This window comes from Eucalyptus grandis, chromosome 4 (assembly GCF_016545825.1).
Source record: "Eucalyptus grandis isolate ANBG69807.140 chromosome 4, ASM1654582v1, whole genome shotgun sequence".
Classification (NCBI taxonomy): domain Eukaryota; kingdom Viridiplantae; phylum Streptophyta; class Magnoliopsida; order Myrtales; family Myrtaceae; genus Eucalyptus; species Eucalyptus grandis.
In genome coordinates, this window is record NC_052615.1 from 1,680,531 (window position 1) to 1,701,934 (window position 21,404).

At 39.9% G+C, this 21,404-nt stretch overlaps 1 protein-coding gene and 1 pseudogene across 1 annotated transcript; both read left to right on the top strand.

The window, feature by feature from the left end:
* Positions 1–1,490: 1,490 nt before the first annotated feature.
* Positions 1,491–3,409, top strand: LOC104440647 (berberine bridge enzyme-like 21). Its single transcript, XM_010053570.3, is given in 2 exon segments — positions 1,491–2,782; positions 2,785–3,409. Coding segments are annotated over 2 exon segments (1,614 nt in total). The 5' UTR covers positions 1,491–1,626; the 3' UTR covers positions 3,243–3,409.
* Positions 3,410–18,778: 15,369 nt separating this feature from the next.
* LOC104442461 lies at positions 18,779–20,055 on the top strand (annotated as a pseudogene).
* Positions 20,056–21,404: the final 1,349 nt, after the last annotated feature.

Sequence of the window (21,404 nt, forward strand, 5' to 3'; positions counted from 1 at the left end):
AGAGGATCAGAATATGCAGGCATGGTCAGCACTTTCTTGGTCAAATCCGTGTTGTACGGTACGAGAAGAACTTTTAAAAAATTATTAGATGTATATCGCCAGCAGGTTTTATCTAGACACTCAAATAAAAAACCAAACATATTGCTTCTGTTTTTTTAAGCTGTTTATTGAGCAAATTTGTCACGTGGTCAATATACATGAGAAATTTCAAAGTAGACTCGTAGGATCGCACCACAAACAAGAATTATTATTTTTGTTATTTTCCTAAAAGAAAGTTTCATAACACTCGATGATTTATTGTCAATTTTCTATTTGATCGAAGACGCTTTTGTGGTCGATGGGTGGAGGGAAAATAACAAATAAATCTCCACCTTTCCAAGTGATTTTAATCTTATCCCAATATTTTAATCCTATTATAGCAATGCTCAACTTCTCGAATTTGTGTCAAATTATCCCAATTCCTTTGGCACCATACCAGAGAGGGAATATTTTCGTCCTTGTCCTTGAATTTCAATTTCGCCCCAAGAGTGTATTTTTTTTTCCACTCTTTATTTTTATTTTTCTTATCTTTTAGATCAGAAATTACCACCAGCAATTTTTATTTATATAATATTTTGGATTATATGTATAATAAAAGTATGGCCTTAATCGGAATCTTGTAAATACCACATAATGCTTAAAAAGCAAAAGGGGCAATTAATCTTAGGTTGCATTTAGCAATTGGGATAAAATTCGGGATATGATAAATATAACTTGGATAAAACTATCCCATAGAAAATGAGGGATAAAGATGTATAGGTTTTTAATCTCCATAACATTAATTTTTTTAATAAAATAATTTTAAATTAATAAAATATAAATAATATTTGAATATAAATAATAATTTAATTCTTATATAAAATCAAATTTTTTGAAAAATAAAATTTTAGGCAAATTAGTATAGTTTACTATTTAATAAAATTTTATTAGAGAACAATGGAAGAGTAAAAAGAAATAAAAAAAAATAGAAAGAGGAAGAAAAAATAAAGCAAGCAAAAGTGTTAGGCAAAAGTGTCATGAGAGATTTTTACTATCTCAAATTGTGCAAATTTTCAGTTCATTTGCAATAATATATCCTTTATACCAAATAATGTACATAATATGGGGTGATTATATATGGCTTTATTAATGCGATTCATCAAGTAATTGATAAGATATGATAAAGCAAGATCTCTAGACTTCACATCTTATTCAACTTAGTCCTAACCTGACTAAAAATTCAAATAACCAAATGTAGCCTTATAGTTTATGGAAAGGAGATAAATTTAATATGAACTCATAAATATTAACTTCGATAACCTAAAAGGGTAGGGATAAAATTGAGAAGGGGGAAGAAACGGTGGAGATTTTTATTGCAGTTTGGCCAGTAGGTGGACCATCACGTGACGACGAGAGAACTCATCAAAATCTCTCCATGGGCAATTATACAAATTGCACCGACGATGGCCATATGGCAAGGGAAATACTTCGCGAGATTCTTCCTCGCGAAGTATTTTCCTTTGAACTTTCCTCACAAAAGTTGGGCTCCCAAAAATACCCACGCACACCCTCCATCAAAAACCACAAACATAGAAAGATAACATCGGAATGAAACCATTAACCTCTCTTTCTGCCCTCTCTGCTGTCCTCCTCTTCATCGTCGTTTCGCTCCATCTCTCTCCTTCATGGGCAGCCTCGGACTCCGTGTACGACACCTTCCTCCAGTGCCTCACCCACCGCACACGACCGTCCGAACACATCTCCGACATCGTCTACTCACGGGCCAACTCCTCTTTCGCCAACGTCCTCGTGTCCTACATCCGTAACCGCCGCTTCAACTCGTCGTCGACGCCGAAGCCGCTCGTCATCGTGACGCCCAAGCAGGAGTCCCATGTGCAGGCCGCCGTCCTGTGCTCCAAGGACCTCGGCATCCACCTGAAGATCCGCAGTGGCGGACACGATTATGAGGGCATATCGTACGTTTCCGACGATGCGTTCTTCATCCTCGACATGTTCAACCTCCGGTCAATCGACGTCAACATCCAGAAAGAGACCGCGTGGGTCCAGGCTGGCGCGACTTTGGGAGAGTTGTACTACCGGATTTGGGAGAAGAGCAAGCTCCACGGCTTCCCTGCTGGTGTTGGTCCCACGATCGGCGTTGGAGGCCACTTCAGCGGCGCCGGGTATGGCAACATGCTGCGGAAGTACGGCCTGTCGGTCGACAACGTCCTTGACGCGAGGATGGTGGACGTCCGAGGGCGGATTCTCGATAGAAAAGCCATGGGAGAGGATTTGTTCTGGGCGATCATCGGGGGAGGCGGGGCGAGCTTCGGAGTCATTCTGGCTTATCAGATTAAGCTAGTTCCAGTCCCGGAGAAGGTCACAGTCTTTCGGGTGGAAAAGACGCTCGATCAGAACGCAACAGATCTCGTGTACAAATGGCAATTCGTGGCTCCGAGAACTGACCACGGCCTATTCATGAGGCTTTTATTGCAGCCAGTCACTTCCCAGACCCAAAAGGGACAGAAAACGTTGAGGGCCACTGTGGTTACATTGTTCCTAGGAAATTCAGATCAGCTCCTGGCAATTACTGACAAGGAGTTACCCGAAATGGGGTTAAAGAAGGAGAATTGCACGGAGTTGAGTTGGATCGAGTCAGTTCTCTGGTGGGACGGCTTCGACGAAGGCACCATCCCGGCCCTGGAGACCTTGCTGAGCCGAGACGATTCCACCAACTTCCTCAAGAGGAAGTCAGACTACGTCAAACTCCGATCTCGAAGGCTAATCTTGATTGGCTCTGGAAGAAGATGATCGAACTGGGGAAAGTGGGGCTCGTGTTCAATCCATACGGAGGGCGGATGAGCGAGATCCCGGCGTCGGCGACCCCGTTCCCTCACCGGGCTGTAAATCTGTTCAAGATTCAGTACTCCGTCAATTGGAACGAGGATGACCCGGAACTGGAGAAGAATTACTTGGCGCAAATCAGGAGTCTGTACAATTACACTACTCCATTTGTGTCGAAGAACCCAAGGAGTGCGTACTTGAACTACAGAGATCTGGACATTGGGACTAGCACCGATGGCAAGAACAGCTACGAAGAAGGGCAAGTCTATGGGGTCAAGTACTTCAATGACAATTTTGAGAGGTTGGTCAAAGTGAAAACTGCGGTTGATCCCAACAACTTCTTCAGGAACGAGCAGAGCATCCCTCCTCTGCCAAAATGAAGAGGCAACCTTTTTCTTTTCTTAATTGATTTAGTTTCATGTCCTTGATGAATAGTGATTGCTCCAATAAGATAGTATGTCATAGTAATTCCGCAATCATACGTAACAGCGAAATACTTTTTGTTTACTCTATACTTATTGGTAATGAAATGATTTCTTTGCAACGACCGACATTAGCGTACTGTTTCTTTCTCGTCCTTTTGTTGGGAGACAGTGCTTCCGACATTGCTAGGAGAATTGGTGGGTGTTGGATCATGGATGGACCACACGGAAGGGGAATATAACGTGGGACAGCTGTGATGTCGGCTAACCAAGCTATGAAAAGAAATGCATGGTTGGACTATTCTAAAAGTCACACAAGTCTCTTCCACTTTAATTAGGTGGGTTCCCCATAAAAGAAAAGCCATGAGATATTTACGAGCGACGGTGACAAAATCGGGTGGTTTAAACGCCACAATTGTTACGCTAAAAAAAATAAAAAAAAAAATACGCCACAATTGACCAGGCGAGTCAGTGAAATTTGCGTGTCCCAATCCAGGACAAGACTTGCGTCGGCCCAGGCCAGCAGAAGAATTTCCTTTCCTATGGATAAGTATTGGACGGATCCGAACATATCATGGCCATTGATCTTGTGAGAAATGAGAATCACAAGTGCCGCCCATATTTTTAACGGCCATCATAGAACCGATCATGGTGGATTCAGGTCTAGACAAGTATGCATGCAGCTTCGTTTGAGTTTTAAGGACTCCACAAAAATGAGGTTAGTGGCGACTCCTGTCTTTTATAGATTGTTCTAAAAACTAAATAATAAATGAACCCGTTGTGAGGGTATGGGTCTCAACGAGACTTACCATAATTTAGCATACTTGATGTGGCAGCAACCCAAAAGATGGAGTGATGCCATCCTGATGGTTTTATTTATAGTGATGGGCCTAAGTTGGCCCGTCCGCCCATGTTGGACCTAAAAGCCCGGCCCACGGAATTAGGGCCCGTTGATAAGGGAACGTATAAAAGGAGAAAGAGAGAGAGAGGAAGACACCAGTTGGAATAACACACGTACGTTCCTCTCCCTCTCCCTCCAAAAGAACAAGATGCTTAAGGGCGACGCCGTTTTCCTTTCAAGGCAAATTGACATCATTGGATCAGAATTTCTTCCTCGATTTTCGGCATTGGTATTTAATCTGTGGCTAACAAGGTACGCTCGAATCCGTGGTGTGCTTTACGATCGGTGATACGTGTTTTTCCCGGGCTTTGTCTTCCGCATTGCTTTAGGGGTTCGATTTAGTGTCGAATCCAGTTTTCGGAGATCCGTTATTCCCAACACATCCATATGGGTGAAGAATATGGTCGAGAGGGTTATCATAATAAAAATACTCCAAAATTCGATATTCACACGCAACCTTCTCTTTCGAGGTGTGTCACCCATGTGAGTATGAATCATGACATCTTCTATTGGCACGTGAGGTATAAGCTTGTGAGAGCTCACAACCATGAATGAGCGAGCTCATAAGGGTTCATCTCGAAAGACAAGGTGAAGATGTCTTTTGGGATGTGAATTGTGAAAGAACTCTCATGATCAAGTACCATAAACCCGACCTTTTCCTCCCCATCTGAGGGACCTAAGGAGGTCGGGTCGCGACAGTTGAGAAAATGTTCCTTTGCATTGATGTTCACAATTGATCAAAGAGAAGTTGTCCATTTCTACAAGGCTTAAGCTTGTTGTTGAATCTCAAAATAAAGCAAGTATAAAAAAGATATAAATGCGAACTTACGAGAGATGTAGAAGGTTTTAATTACTACATATATTTTTGGAGAAAGCATATAGATCTTTGTGATTTTAAACAATTTTTTTTTTAAAAAAGAATGTTTAATCCATGATTTGGCTTTTGAGTCTCACAGAAACAGAAAAAGATAGTGGCAAAGTTATAATATTTGCTTTTGTCTATCCATCTTCTAATTTTAAAAATTTGAGCAACAATTTCATAATTGATCAATTTAGTGTAAAAATTTTACGAACGATTATTTTAGTTTCAAAACTTTTGAAAGGGTCCATTCAATTGACTTTGGCAAGCCATGTCAATCTTTTGGCGAATTAAGTCATTGGAATTATTTAAGTAATCACTTTTCAAAAGTTGTGACACTCAAATGATTATTTATAAAGTTCTAGCAACAAAATGGGTATGATAGACATGAATTCCATCTTTTTTCCAAAATGGGGACATGTATATGTTGACACCTAAATTTTGTCATTTTACTTAAGACTTAATAATATTAAAAGTTAGGAATTAGTTACTAAAAAATTAAAAAAATTAAAAATTATTTTAAGAAAATGAGAGAGACCGGGTCGGGCCGGATCCGACAAGTAAGCTAAGCCTACCATTTTGTTCCTCTGATTTTCAGTAACCTTACGTGAGGATATTTCTGGTTTACACTTATAGTACCTGTTCAATTCGTAGAGGCGTTGGCCGTTGAGACCAGTCTGAAGCACCATACATCGTCCCCCCAGTTGGCCCTTAATTGTAGTCTTTCCATTGCTATCGACATTTCATCCCAACCCACAATCAGTCCCTACATAAAGCACAGAGGCTTTCTCCTGTTGTTCGAATATCTTAAAGTCGGAAACAAGTATTACAAGACGTGCTGGGCTTCTAGTTTAACGTTATGTCGGCCATCCTCTGCTTCTGTTTTGGTAATTTTCTATTTAATTTTGAGTCTTCAAAGGGTAGAATTTTTTCCATATCAGTTCTTCAAATCTCTATATCAGATGGGGTCTTGAAGTATCCTGCATATTCTGCTGAATGTTTTGGGTTCTCATATTGTATATGGAAACATAAAGTTATATAGAGGGTTTGAGTTTGAACTAATGCTGGTTGCTGAAGTTATTTATTTTCTATTTTCTTTTGATCTTGTGGTTAATATTAATGAAATCCACATTTGTTTCTTTGTTAGCGAAACCTCTGAGACTGAGGATGATATAAATTGAATTTGTTGATTCATGTTTCCCTTAAAAAAAATTGCAAAGGGGAAGTAAGCGTCCAAAGCTTTGTTGATTATAAAGCCTAGGATATGATAGTCCACTTCAATCTCAATATGTTCTCTTGTTGGGTAGCTATGGAATTAATTGTTGTTTTGCCGTTAGCATCACGGAAAGGTTTTTTTCTTATTTGTGGACAAAACTGATTTATCTTTCCCGTGAGAAGTATAGTAAATGTAATTTGGTACATGCATTGATGTTAAAAATAAAACAAAATGTTTTTTGACACTAAATTTGATATGAAGACTTGGGGAGAAGCTAATGTTATTTTGAGAGTTGAAATCATCAGAAGTGATAGTGGCCAATGCTTACTTAAGAGCATTATGTAAAGAGGCTACTTGAAATAATATGGGCATTTGACGATACAATTATGAGTTACTCCTTATGATGTTAATACGCATTTAATGAACAATAGAGGAGATAAGAGTAGCTTAGTTTGAGTATGCTCAAATTATTCGGAGTCTGATGCATCTAATGAATTATACTTGACCTAATATAAATTATATATGTGTAAATTGAGTAGATATACACAAAATCTCAATCATGGTCATTGGACTTCCTTGAGCAGAGTAAAGAAAAATTTGAGAGGAACCATAAACTATGGCATTTTATATAGTGGATTTTTCATTGTATTAGAGTGATATGGTGATGCTAATTGGATTATAGATTCATATAAGATAAAAAGCGCTAGTGGATATGTATTCATCCTTAGTGGAGGTGCTATAATTTAGAAATCAAGTCATTCAAAAACTGTTACAAACTCTTTACAAACTAATAGCTTTCAATTCTACAATCAAAAGGATTACAAACAATAACTTTACATTATGTTATGAAAGCCGTTACAAAATAATGGCTTTTAATATTTTTTTAAATATTGAAATATTCAATAATCCTCTCATAGGGTTTTGAAAACGAATGTAAGATTTATAATGGGTTAGACTCAATTGAATGCAATGCACTGAAACGAGTGCCTTTTGGGTTATGAATTGGTTTTCAAAAGAATAAAAATTATAATTCACAAAAGATATTCTTGGGTCAAACTTCACCAATAATTTTGTGAATTATATTTCATATTTTAAGGTGTTTTTCATAGCCCAAAAGACCCAATTTTTTATGCATTACATTCAGTTGAGTTTAACCAGCATAAATCTTTTGCTTCTTATTAAAATCACAATGCGGCAGCGATCGGAAGCTGTGAGCTCGCTTGCACTTCGGAGGCACAATCGCAAGGCACAGATTGAGGCGGAGAGGAGAACGGTTCCAAGTGAGTGGCGAGGTGACCTCCTCAACCGGAGAATCTTCAGGTGACTATCTCTCTCTCTCTCTCTCTCTCTCTCTCTCTCTCTCTCTCTCTCTCTCGTTTGAAGTGACCAAGCAGCGGCGACGTAGCGGACGGCGACGGGGCATGCGGTGCGGTTGCGGTAAGCGCAGAGTACGCTCGACCAATCGTGACCAAGACGTGGCGGCCGATAGGGTTTCGGGGGAAGACAACGGCGATGACGCGTCGGGCGGCAGCTTGTCACATGTTCGTAGAGAGGATACGGCATGGCGGCGTTACTGGTCGGCGAGATGGCATCAGTTGTTGCGACGGCGACAGACAGCAGGGATTTGTCTCCGAGACAACGTTGGGGCTACGCTGAAGCATATGTTGGTGGGCGACAGCGACGCAGTGGAGATCTGGTGCAGCGATGGCGTCGGGGGGTTTGGGCAGTGTCGACGGCACGCACCTCCTTCCTACTCGGATCTGGCCCCCTTCTCTAGTTTCTCTTCCTCTCTCCGGCCCCTCTTCTCAGATTTGGAACTCCCTTGCCCGAACTCCTCCCCCGGCCAGATCGAGATCTCCGCCTCGCCCTCGCTAATGGCTGCGAGGCTAACCTCACCAGATCGGCGGGTCTCGCCCTCGCTAGTGGTCGGCAAGGTTGACCTTGGCAAGGTTGACCTCGCGACCCTCGCCTCTGGCCGGGGCGAGCCTCGTCATTGGCCGAGGGCTGACCTCGCCGGGCCCTCACCTCCGGCCAAGAGGCGAAGAAGATGATAGGAAAAAATAAATAAATAAAAGAAATAAAAAATTCAATTTAAAAAAAATTTGAAAAAAAATTAACTTTTTTTTTTAAAAATGCCATGTCAACATTCGCCGGACAACCGGTGTCTACGTCAGCGCCGGCCTGCCAATTTTAGCCGGATGGACTTAATTGGCACAATTGTAAAAGGTTTAGGACTAAATTGGCTACAAAAAAAGGTTAATGACTAAATTGACACAATTGCAATAGATTTAGGACTTTTTTGGTAATTCTCCCCTTTGTTTTTCACCAACCTTCTCTTTCATTTGCCTATAGAAACTCCAATTCACATCCTAGAGATAATCTCAACAAGAATATTCTCTCTTTTCCTTCCTATTCTTTGCTTGGTCATAAATATACTTTGTTGTTCATATTTTTTTCCATTATTTTGTGCCGAGTAAAAGAAAATGTCTGTTGTATCCTGAGAGAATAACGGTTAGAGAATGTTGTATCGAGTTTCATTCTTTGAGGGATGAAATTCTCCTTAAGAACAATGTTTGCATGCATTAGATAGTTGATTTTATTTTCATATTTTCCAACTTAATTTTACAACATCAGTACATTAACCGTGTCAGTTGGGGTAGCTAGTTGCCTTCATGTTGCCCAAATTTTCGTGCCCTAAAGAATTTGTTTCCCTTTTTAGTGTTGAACATCACCATTCATCCAAAGGTGCTACGACTATGCTCTATTCAGCAAAACTTTTTCAACCATCGGGATATGAAACCGAAATCCAGCTTGGCCTTTCAAGGTTGTCCCTGCGCGGTAGCTCCAGGATGTTATGTTCAAATCTCTATCAGGATGTGTTATGTTGTCTCTTCATTGAAGGTCATTTGCCTTTTCTTCTACTAGGTAATCCATCGCTATGCCTACTATCTTTTTCTTGTTTGCTTTAATGTACAGATTTCTATGTTGGGGTTGACTTTTAACTCTCCAACTCTCGCCTTTATGTGCTTGTCAGGGTCCGATTTATCCAATTTTTGGGAGGTTGCTCTCTCACCTCCTCCCTTTTTGGGTTTATAGATTGGTACTCTCATCACCAGCTCCAACATCGCAATGCCAAAGACATAGACATTTGCCGTGGATGAAGTCTCGTCCAAATGCAAAACAAGCGAAAGAAATTCTTTGCCAGAACAAGAAAATGATCATACAACTAGAATTTAATGGTTTGGGTAATTGATAAAATAACCTATGTAGAGCTAGTCAATTATTGTCGAATAATTGAAATTCAGCTCAAGTGCGGGTAGGGTTGATTGATTATTTTAAGGTCTCTCTAACCCTTTTCTTTTGTTTCTCTCTTTGCATTCATATAGGGTATAGGGCTGTTAAATGGGTGGATTGGGTCAAAAATGGTCTAACCTAAATCAATCCATTTGATTCATTTCGATCCATTTATATGAATTTAAATTCAGCGATCCATACTTGACTTGTTCCCTTTCTAATTTATATCCAACCCTACCCACATTATTAAAATACATAAATATTTTAAGACAAGAACTTTTATGCTATACGTATAGTATGTAAAAGGTAAGATTTTTAGTAGTTTTATAAGGTTCCAAATAAGTTTGCGACTTTTTCTTTATTGCAAAGTTTTCGAGTTTTACAATGAAGTATCTAATATATATTTTTAAATCAATAAGTTAATAATATTTTAAATATGTATAATCATATATATAATTTTCATGATTTTTAAAGCATGATGGATCATAATATTTTTAGCTCATTCTAATTTATTTACTTAGTGCACACTTAGGGCGCGCATGACAAAATTTCTGTTTCTCGATTTCTTTTCTCTTTCTCTTTCCCCCGAATAGTTTGGAACATAAATCCGTTTGATAACGCAATTTGATTTCTCTATTTCAAACAGATTTCTATTCCAGAAATAGAGAAATTAAAAATCATAAGCTGAAATTTTTAACTTCTTAGTTTCTGAAATAGAAATCAGAAACTGAAATCAAACTATATAAAAGAACACTGCGCTTTCTTGCTAACTTAATTCACTCATAACCACAACTTCACAAATTATTGCTAATTTTCTTTTTCTTATTTTGCTTGTGTTTTTTTTTTTTTTTTGCATTTTTTTTGCATTTTTTTTATAACTTCCTCTTTAGGATGAAAGGCAATCGAATGGGTCCCCAATTTTCAAAAACGACCAAAGTTCTTAAATGCTTACTTAAAAACAATGGGGCTCTTTCCTCCTAGAAAAGGCACGCGCATGGCCAGTTGAAGAAAAATTCTTACTTAATAGATGAATAAAAACGTGCATAGAAATTTAACCTTATTTTTTACGGATTCAAAATTCTTGCAAAATTAAAATAATTAGATTGTTACACAATCTTGAATTTTAATTCGAAGGCAATAGATTCAAAAGAATTTCTCTCTTTGCTATGCAAGGGCCATTAAAGGTTCATTGAGCAACAATAAATAAATTATGGATGAGCAAGCTGGTGATTCAATTCGAGAATCAAAATAAACCGACCTTTCTCCAATTGGTTCCTAACCATAAACGTTACTTTAAGGTAGAATTCTTATATATTCATTTACACCATTAATTTTATTTTGTTGATAATCTTGTATAATACTAGTTTCTGATAAAATGACAAGGTTGTATAGGTGCCATTGATGGCACCCATATTCATGCTTCCGTAGTACTTGTCTGAACCTACGCGGGATGAGCTTGCAAACGATACATTGACCGAGAAGGGAAACCAAATAAATACGCTTAGGAAAATAATTGCTAATAAAATGGCAAGGGATAATAATATGCCGGAAATTCCATGAAATTGTATTTTCAACTTTTGTAATGTATTAGTATTATTTCGACTATTATTTTGTATTTGAGATTTCCTATATTATTTTAGTATTATTTCGACTATTATTTAATATTTGAGGATTTCCTATGTTGTTATCTAATTAATTTCTATTCCTAGAAATAGAAATTTTGTTCTGTTATCAAATGGATTTTTGTTTCAGAAATAAAAATTTTGAGTCGTTATCAAACGTTTCTTTGTTTAGAAACTTGTCCGGGAATAGAAATTAAGAAATTGATTTCTGGCCAAAAATCAATTTCTGTTTTAGAAATTTTGTCATGCACAGCCTTAGAATTAGCTTAGCAAACTTAATAATAATAATAATAATAATAATAATAATAATAATAATAATAATAATAATAAATAAATAAATAAATAAATAAATAAATAAATAAAAGAAGAAGAAGAAGAAGAAGAAAAAACATCTTGTCCGATTAGAACAAAAGGCAATGAGAAAAACCTCATGCCAAATTGCCGACAAAAGTAACGCAAACAAGAAAAGTTTGTGGAAACTCCCTCTCTTAATTTCGATGTCCTTCTTTGCCATATTGATGCCTAGCTTTGAATGCAAGGAAAATGATGGTAAGAGACCACTAATCTTATCGGACAAGACCACCAATCTTACCCATAATGCTTTGTATATCAGTTCAAGGAGATGCTTTGTGGTCAATTTGGTCGGAAGGCAAAATGACAAAATAAATCTCAACCTTTATGAGTGATTTTAATTTATCCAAATATTTAATTTTATCGTAACAATGCCTAACTTTTTAAATTTGTGTCAAATTATCCCAAATCCTTTAGCTTTGTGCTTGAGAGGGAATATTCTGTTAGATTAATCCTCGAATTTGAATTTTGTCCCAACTTGTTTTTGTTTTTGGTGCGATTTTTTCTCAATCCTTTTTCTTTTTTAATTTTTTTCTTTGAAATCAGAGGTTATCGCTGTCAATTTTATTTATATAATATTATGAATCAGTTTGGTTTATAAACAATGAAAACTAGGTTTTCCTAAAGAAATTATGGCCTTAATAGGAATCTTGTAAATACATAATGCTAAAAAAGTAAAAAGGGTAGTTAATCTTATATTTTATGGAAGGCAGATAAAATTTAATATGTGTTCTAAAGATTTAACTTTGACAACCTAAAATGGTAGGGATAAAATTGAGAAATGGAGGAAAAGGTGTAGATTTTTTTTTTTTTTTGGTTTTTGCAGAAGTAATATATATTGAGCTTTAAGCTAAACATTTACATAAGATTTGGCGCCACAAAACTTGCACTCATGAAGACAATAAGTCTAATCGAGTGGAAGGGAGCCGAATGCAAAAAGAACTCCGCAAGAACGGCCAAAGCGAATAAAGAGCCTAAACAATAGGCACACGAGGAAAGAGGAGGCCACGCATGGCCAAAAGGAACCCAATTTCGACAAAACAACCAAAACAAAGGACAGACAACAAAGAAATAAAACAATCACAAAACACCAAGGAGGGGTCACCGCCTTAGACGAACAGTAGCCAAACCAATCAAGGTGAACATGGCCCCAGCCGAAGGAAAAAGGCAGAAGGCCTTCATACAGCAAGCGCCCGAGAAGACAACGGCCGCTACCCAACCACAAGATGTCTCTGAACCACTCCAAAGAACACTAGGGATGCGCCGGATGAGGAGAGAAGATGTAAGGATCCATCCCCTAGTTACGCTGGAGTCTTCTGTTTCTTGGATTATCCTCAACGTTTCCGAAAGTTAAGGCCTTGTCCTTACCACTTTGATGAGATGATTTTTAATCGCCGCAACTGCGACCGTGTGATTTCTGAAAAGTATGTTGTTCTCGTACCTCCAAATAAGGTGGCAAAAAACACCAAAAGAAAATAGGCCAATGGAGCGATAAAAGTCCTTACCAGAGAGGAATTTCATTGCCCACTGAAAGTTTTCAGACCATGTCTTGTTACGTTAAGGGAGATTGCATTTAGCCGCCCAAAAGAAAGCCATGCTAGCAGTGATGCGACAACCGAAGTAGAGATGATTAATGGAATTCGGCGTCAGCCTACAAAAAGCACAAAGCTCTCTCTCAGTTCTACCATGCGATATAAGTAAGGCTTGGGTGGGAAGACCATTCTTTATAATGAGCCAGAGATTGAATTGATATCTCGGGGGTGATAACCTTATTCCAAATAAAGGATGCCCAATTAACCCTATCCTTCCTTTTTCTGATAATATGCCAAGCCAAGGCGACTGAGAAGAGACCATAAGTGCTGTCGCTCCAAGTAAAGCGATCCGGTGCCCTGGAGAGGAGAGGGAGGGGATAATCCCAAGATTCAATTATTGTCTTGAAATTCTATCCCGCCAGTGAGAAAAGGTCAGCCACCGTGGCAAATCTGGATAAACTGGAATTTAATATCATTTGATTTGAGCAAATAAGATGTAAAGGACCTCTCTGGTGCCAGTGATCAAACCAAACGAAGACTAACTGGCCATCTCCAATTCTCCATCAGAAATAGAGACGAAACTCGGATCTTAGGCGAATGATTCTCTTCCAAGCCCAAGAGCAATAGGTCGGCATCCCAACCACCCAGAAACTCTTCCGTTTCAAGAAGGTTGAGTGGATCCACTTGCACCATAAGGACTCATTGTCTATAAACATGATCCAAATGTGCTTGAGCATTGCTGCCTTGTTGAATTCTTGCAATCTGCGAATTCCAAGTCCTCCTTCCTCCTTTGGAAGGCACACGTCTTCCCAGGATACTTTAGCGCCACCCTTTCTAAGGCCGAGGCCTTACCAAATGAATTGTCTAAGAATCAGCTCAATGTGATCCAGAACTGCAATAGGAATGGTGAAAACACTCACCCAATAAGCTTGGATGGCATGAAGGACCGGCCTTATTAGTTGAACTCTGCCAGCAAAGGATAGAAAGCGCTGAGTCTAGGATTGGACCCTGGCCATTATACGATCAACTAAGGACACACAGTCCACCTTGCCAAGCCTCGAGGATATAATAAGAACTCCCAAATAACACACCGGCAGCTTTCCTTCAATGAAACCAATGGCATCCTTGATCTCATTCCGTAACTCCTCCAAGCCACTTGCAAGAAATATCTCACTCTTGCTATTGTTTGGCTTCAATCCGCTCCATATCGAGAAAGTATGTAGACCATCTTTTAGAAGAGATGGAACCCATATTCGCTCAACAAAGAGAAAGACATCATCCGCAAGAAAGATGAGATAATCTTGTAGCCTTACATCTCCAAAAGAATTTGAACCCAGGTTGCACCGCACACGCACTGAGGATGCCTGAGAAGACTTCCATAACCAAAGTAAAAAGATAAGGGGACATGGGATTCCCTTGGCGAAGGCCACGTCCACTAAGGAAGAAGCCATGGAGTTCCCCATTCAAGGAAATCGAAAACTTGGGAGTTCGTACACATACCATAATGAGTTTAATAAGATGGTCTGGGAATCAAAATGCACGCATGGACCTTTCAAAAGTCATAGTCAACCGTGTCATAAGCCTTCTGAAAATCAACATTAACATGACACTTAGGAGAATACGGCTGAAGATGGAAACCAGCAAATAATTCTTGTGCAAGAAGAATATTATCCTAAATGCGACGGCCCTTAACGAATGCATTTTTAGAAGGGCTGATGGTGTCATGAAGAACTGTGGCGACGCGATTAGCTAAGACCTTGGTGATACATTTATAAATCATATTACGGTAGGCAATGTCTATAATCATTGACTAATGTTTCATTAGGAACTTTAGGGATCAACACAAGGATGGTGTTGTTAATCTCCCTTAGAAGCCTCCATGTGACAAAGAAGTCCTTAACTGCTTCAATAACCAAATGCCCTACTAGCTCCCAATTGCTCTTGAAAAATTCCACACCAAACCCATATGGCCCAAGAGCCTTCCTACGAGCTAGGGAGAAGAAGGTATCACGAATTTCTCTGTCTGAAAAAGGACGGGAGAGGACATTAATATGCTCCTCATTGAGAGGGCATCAAATAACTTGCTGCAAGTCTAGCAATGCAGGGCTGGAAGGAAGGGATCGTGCAGCGAAAAACTCCTGAAAGTGAGACAAAAGTGTCCTGCACTAGACTTTGTTCGGTAATCAAATTACCATTCCTATCAAGAATCGAAAGAATTGTGTTCCTCAACTATCTTGTAGTGATGAAATGGTGAGAATACTTAGTATTCCTATCACCATTCTCGAGCCATCTGATCCTGGATTTTTGTTTAAAGAATGACTCATCTTGACTCCTTAGCTCCACAAAGGTTTTCCGATGATTTTTTTCTAACTCTACCAAGAGATCATTAGTCGGGTCCTACTGAAGGTCAAGCTAGGCTAACCTAAAAGCATTCTTGGACTTAGCAACCCTCTCAGATAAGTTGGAGAAAGAATCTTTATTTAGATGCTTCAGCGGGCTTTTTAGGGCCTTCAATCTGCTAACCAGTCTGTACATAGGGACCCCTTTTGACGGGGCATCCCACACTTGCGCCACAATGTCCTGAAAGGATGGGTGCTAAATCTAGAAATCAAAGAATTTGAAAGGCTTCTTCCGAAAAACTGGTTGTGCCACTTTAACTACCATAGGAGAATGGTCAGAAATTCCGGAAGTCAGAAATGTCACTTCTGAATAAGAGAACTGAAAGCTCCAATTGGCATTCACAAACACCCGATCAATTTTCCTCGCCTTGCGATTAGCTCTAGAAGATGTGGACCAAGTAAACCGAAATCCAACATATCTCAAATCTTCTAGTTTTGCCTGAGTCAAACACTAATTGAAATCGTCAAAACAGGACGACTAGGCATTAGAGCCCCCTATCCTATAAGACGGGTCTCTAATGGTGTTGAAGTCTCTAGCAACCATCCAGGCCAAATCTTGGACACAAGAACTCACAGGACCAGGTCCGCCCACAAAGGCCTTCGTGATATGAACGTGTGCAAAGCATAAATCACCGAAGTGCAGCAACATAAACCAGACGTAAGAAGCTCCACTCTACCATGGATTGCTTGTTCGTTGGAAGAGATTAATTCAAAGTTAACTAGAGTAGGGTCCCAGCCAACCCAAATCCCACCCTTAGGAAAATAATCATAATTGGCCATCCACTTCCACCCAGCCAAAAGCCCAGCGGACATGGATCGAAAGAGATGCTCCAATACTTTGGTTTCCAATAAGCCGACCATACATAGGCCGTTAGAATGAGCGAGTTTCCTAATCTCGACTCTCCTCAAAGGGTCCATATGACCTCTAATATTCCAAAATTCGAAAAACATATATATAACTACCAAACAAACTAGGCTAATGAAAGGAAAATGAAGGCAATGGAGCCTACCTTTGCTTTGGAGGCTTTTGGCGAGGATTTGTTGGCCCTCTAGTCTTCACCTCAGGTCCCAGGTCGGGAGTTAAGGCAAGCAATCTCTCCTGAATGGTCACTACCTTCGTCTAGACAACCCTCGGGGGTGGGCTTGACACACCAGGGGAGACAATGTCATCTTCATCAGAGCATTCAAAGGTGGCTGCAACCTTTGACTCCACATTGAGGTCATCGGAAGAAGTGCCTTGATCTGGTCGGGAATCAGCTACAAGGGAAAAAGCCACCTTTGGAGGTACACTAGAGCCCCTTTGCGTCTTCCGAGCAGGCTCGAATTGCACCTCTTTTACCAAAACAAAGGCCTTCAGCCGTCAAGTAGCTCCTTCATCACTAGGGTTGCTCAAGCAAGAGGAAGCTCCTTCTTGAGAGACCACTTTCTTCTTTTTCTTGCCCTTCGCTTGTTTCCAAGGCTGCTCCAGAACAACCTGTGGTTCTGCACCTACTAGCAGGAATTGGAGCTGTAGCCACCCGATTAGAAACTAGGGCCACAATCGGGGCCTAGCGAGCAGAGTCATTCAAGTCCTACTGTGGGACCGTAGCTTCAGCAATTGGGGTGGGGGCCTTCACCGGATGTGCTAGAATCAAGTATGGTGGGAGCTTGACGCGAAGGAGCAGGAACGGGGTTGGGGGCCGCCTATAGTCATGATGGAGCAGGAGCGGGCAAAGCTTGCTTCGCGGCTCTCTTTTGATCTGAAGGGTTGTGTGCTCGCGATGGAGCTTTGCAATTGTGACCGAATGTTCCACGGTCCAAGCATTTAGCTAGCAGCCATTCGTAATCAATGGTTATGGAGCAAGATACCCCATTCAAGACCATTTCAGTGGTTCTACATCTTGGTGATTTCAACGCAAATTCTAGCAAACGAGACCATTTTTGCTTGGTCCATTCATTGGTCCACATATAGTGGCTTTTCCACCACGCTTGCGATTGCACTCATTGCTGAAACCGTACAATAATCAAATGGTAAATTCCTCAAACGAATCCAGATTAGGACGGAGAATTGGTTCTCCCTCTTGAGGTCCAAGAGTGGTTGCCATTGACGGAGGATGAGAGGCACCCTAGCGACCGTGATTGGTCCATCCTCTAAGATCCTTCTCCAAAACACAGGGTTCGAATGTGGAGAAAAATGAAACCTTGATCATTGGCGAGAACTTCTATAAGCTTAGAACCCCAAGTGTGTTTCAATGATTGCTTGATGAGCCTAAACGGAAGCTTCCTCCTCCCTACAAAGTATCCTACTAAGCATTCATGCCATTTCGGGTCCACCACATCAAGAACTTCATCAACCAATTTAACCACAACTTTGCCATCTACAAATGTGGGGGGAATGTAGGACAATTCCGACCCTTTTGCTACAAACGAGCTATAGTCGCCCAAGAACGAGCCGGGTTCTCTTGTTAACACGTTGGACGATGCACAGGGACTTGCGGAACGCCTAGATGTAGACCGCTTTCAGCTCTTGCCTCTTGATCGGTGGGGACGAGCAGAGGGCCCTTACTGGACTTGCTGCTTGTTCCTTTATTCAGCATGGTCGGACGTAGAAGCCTTGGTCAAACCTAGATGCTCCAACGGTAAACCAATACCAGAGGAAGGAGTTGGATGCCTCTTTGAGGTGTGAGCCACATAACGGGCTTCATGAGTGCTGTTTCCAGCCTCAACAGCAGTTGAGGACATTTCACAAACACATGGTCTGCACCCTAATCACAGCCAATGAAAGCACCATCGAAAGAAAGAGACTTACCCGGACTAGCTTCAACAACACACCTTGGGCAAATAGGAGACCAATTTGAAGATGTGAGCCACCTAGGAGGACACCGCTTGGAGGGTTGATATCCAAAGCCTATACGACCTTCTCCTCCAAAGAAAAGGCCGAACCACCATAGGGAACCAAAAAGGTGTAGATTTTTATTGCAATTTGGCCAGTGGGTGTGACGAGAGAGAATAGTCCAAAATCTCTCCATAGGTAATGTATACAAATTGCACCCATGATAGCCGAATGGCAAGGAAAATTCTTCCTCGTGAAGTATTTTCCTTTGAACTTTCCTCACAATAGTTAGGTAGGTATGTATGCATATGTATGTATGTATGTATGTATGTATGTGCGCATCGTCACAAATCACAAATGATTTTTTATTTTATCCTATTCAATTCTATACCAACTAAAAATTCAAACAACCAAATGTAAATTTATAATTTATAGAAGGGGGATAAATTTAATATGAACTCATAAGGATTAACTTTGATAACCTAAAAAGGTAGGATAAAATTGAGAAATGGAGGAAACTGTGTGGACTTTTATTGTAATTTGGCCAGTGGGTGGACCATCAAATGATGACAAGAGAGAGAACTTCAAAATATCTCCACAGGCAATTTATACAAATTGCACCAATGATGGCCAAATGGCAAATAAAATTCTTTCTCACGAACTATTTTCCTTTGAACTTTCTTCGCATTAGTTAGGCTCTCATCCCTTATGGACCCGGAACATCCATCACAAACCACCAAAAAGGAAGTTTTACAGAAAGAACACGGGACATCCTCGACTCAATGTATGATACCTTCATCCATTGCCTCACCCACCGCACTCAATCGTCCGACCACATCTCCGACATCGTCTACTCTCAAGCCAACTTCTCTTTCACCAACATCCTTGTGTCCTACATCCATAATGGCCACTTCAACTTGTTGTCAACGCCGAAGCCGCTCGTCATTGTGATGCCCACACGGGAGTCCCACGTGCAGGCTGCCGTCATGTGCTCCAAGGACCTTGGCATGCACCTAAAGATCCATAGCAGCGGCCATGATTTCAAGGGCATATCGTACGTCTCCGACGATGCCTTCTTCATCCTTGACATGTTCAACCTCCGGTCAATCGACGTGGACATCAAGGAGGAGATCGCATGGGTCTAGGCCGGTGCGACTCTAGGAGAGTTATACTACTGGATTTGGGAGAAGAGCAAGTTGCATGGCTTCCCTGCTGGTGTTTGTGCCATAGTCGATGTCCGAGGCCACTTGAGCGGCACTGGGTACGGCAATATGCTGCGGAAGTATGGCCTGTCAGTCGACAACACCCTTGATGCTAAGATGGTGGACGTCCAGGGGCGGATTCTTGATAGAAAGGCCATGGGAGATGATTTGTTTTGAGCCATCACTAGGGGAGGTGGGGGCAGGCTTTGGCATAATTCTAGCTTATCAAATTAAGCTAGTTCCAGTCCTAGAGAAGGTTATAGTCTTTTGGGTGGAAAAGACACTTGATCAAAACGCGACTGATCTTGTGTACAAATGGCAATTCGTGGCTCCGACCACTAACCACGGCCTATTCATGAGGCTTGTATTGCAGCCAATCACTTCCAAGACCCAAAAGGGACACAAAACATTGAGGGCCTCTGTGGTTGCATTGTTCCTAGGAAATTCATATTAGCTCCTAGCACTCACTAAGGAGGAGTTACTCGAAATGGGGTTAAAGAAGGGGAATTGCACTGAGATGAGTTGGATCGAATCAATTCCTTGGTGGGATGGCTTCGATGAAGGCACCATCACAGCCCTATAATTGTTCTCGGAAACAAAGAATTAACTTTTTACTTCTCGATTATGTTCCAAATTTACTTCCGGGAACAAAAAAATAGAAATTTGTTCTTGAGAACAAAAACTTTACCAAACGAATTTTTGATCCAAATTTAGTCTTAGGAATAAAAGAATAGAAATTTTATTATTTGACAAGTTACCAAAAAAGCCTTAAAATGAGTTTTAGACCCATATATAACTCATCTAAACATAAATGGGTCATAAATTGGTCATTTAAATCTTGAAAGGTATACTTAAATAAGTTTATTTATTGAAAGCCTAAAATAAATAGGTCTAAAAGTATTGGACTTAGAACCCATTTCCAACCCAAGGCTCACACACTCTCTTTCCCTGTTTAGTCTTATAATTTTTTTTTATAAAAACTGAAATTATAATTACTTTTTATATTTTCTTTTTTGTTTTCTTTTTTTTTTCCTTTCCTTTCTTTTCTTTCTTCTTGCATCTTCCTTAGCTGGTGATCGGCATGGCAATTGCTAGCGATTGGCTAGGCGAGAGACGAGCTCATCAGCCTCAGGTAAGCTCAAGGTTGTTAACTACTAGCAATGTCGAGCTTGCCTAGCTTGGCTCGCTAGAATCAAGCTAGCTCTAGCTCCCTCTAGCCAATTGTCAGCCGTTGCCATGGCGGGCAACTGGCCAAAGAAGAAAACAAGAAAAAACAAAAAACAAGTCCTATTTTTTAAAAGAAAAAGAAAAAGGAAAAGAATTTAAATTTAAATTTTTTAAAAAATAAAAAATATTAAAAGGAATGCATGGAGAAAAAATATTTTCATAACAAACGAGTGGAAAATATTTTCTAATTTATTTTCAAATTTCAAGGCAAAAACCAGAAAATATTGTAATTTTCTTGAATAAAAGGAGGCTTTTAAAAAAAAAAATTATATATATTATATATATATATATATATATATAAATTGCCCAAATTTGTAGCATGAGTGTGCTTTAGCAATACCATTTAAAAAATATATATAAAGAAAAAGCTTTCTTACTTTAGTTATGATAAATGGGTTTTAAATGGGATAAATGGGTCAATTTGGTTGAATCATTTATGACGAGATCCAAACCTGACTTGACTTTTTTAATAGATCTACTTGTAGGATCTCACCTCGAGCGTGAATTTATTTTTTCCTAAAAAGGGTTTCAACTCGTCAACTGCATCACGATGAGGGTTCAGTCTTGGACTCATCACTTCCTTTCTCTAGCTGAGCGATTGCAACTCATCAGGTTAGTTCTTCAAGCTATTCAAGCTTATTGGGCGAGTGCTTTTGTTCTACCTGTATCTGTTCTAGATTAAATTAAGAAAATCCTCAGATAATT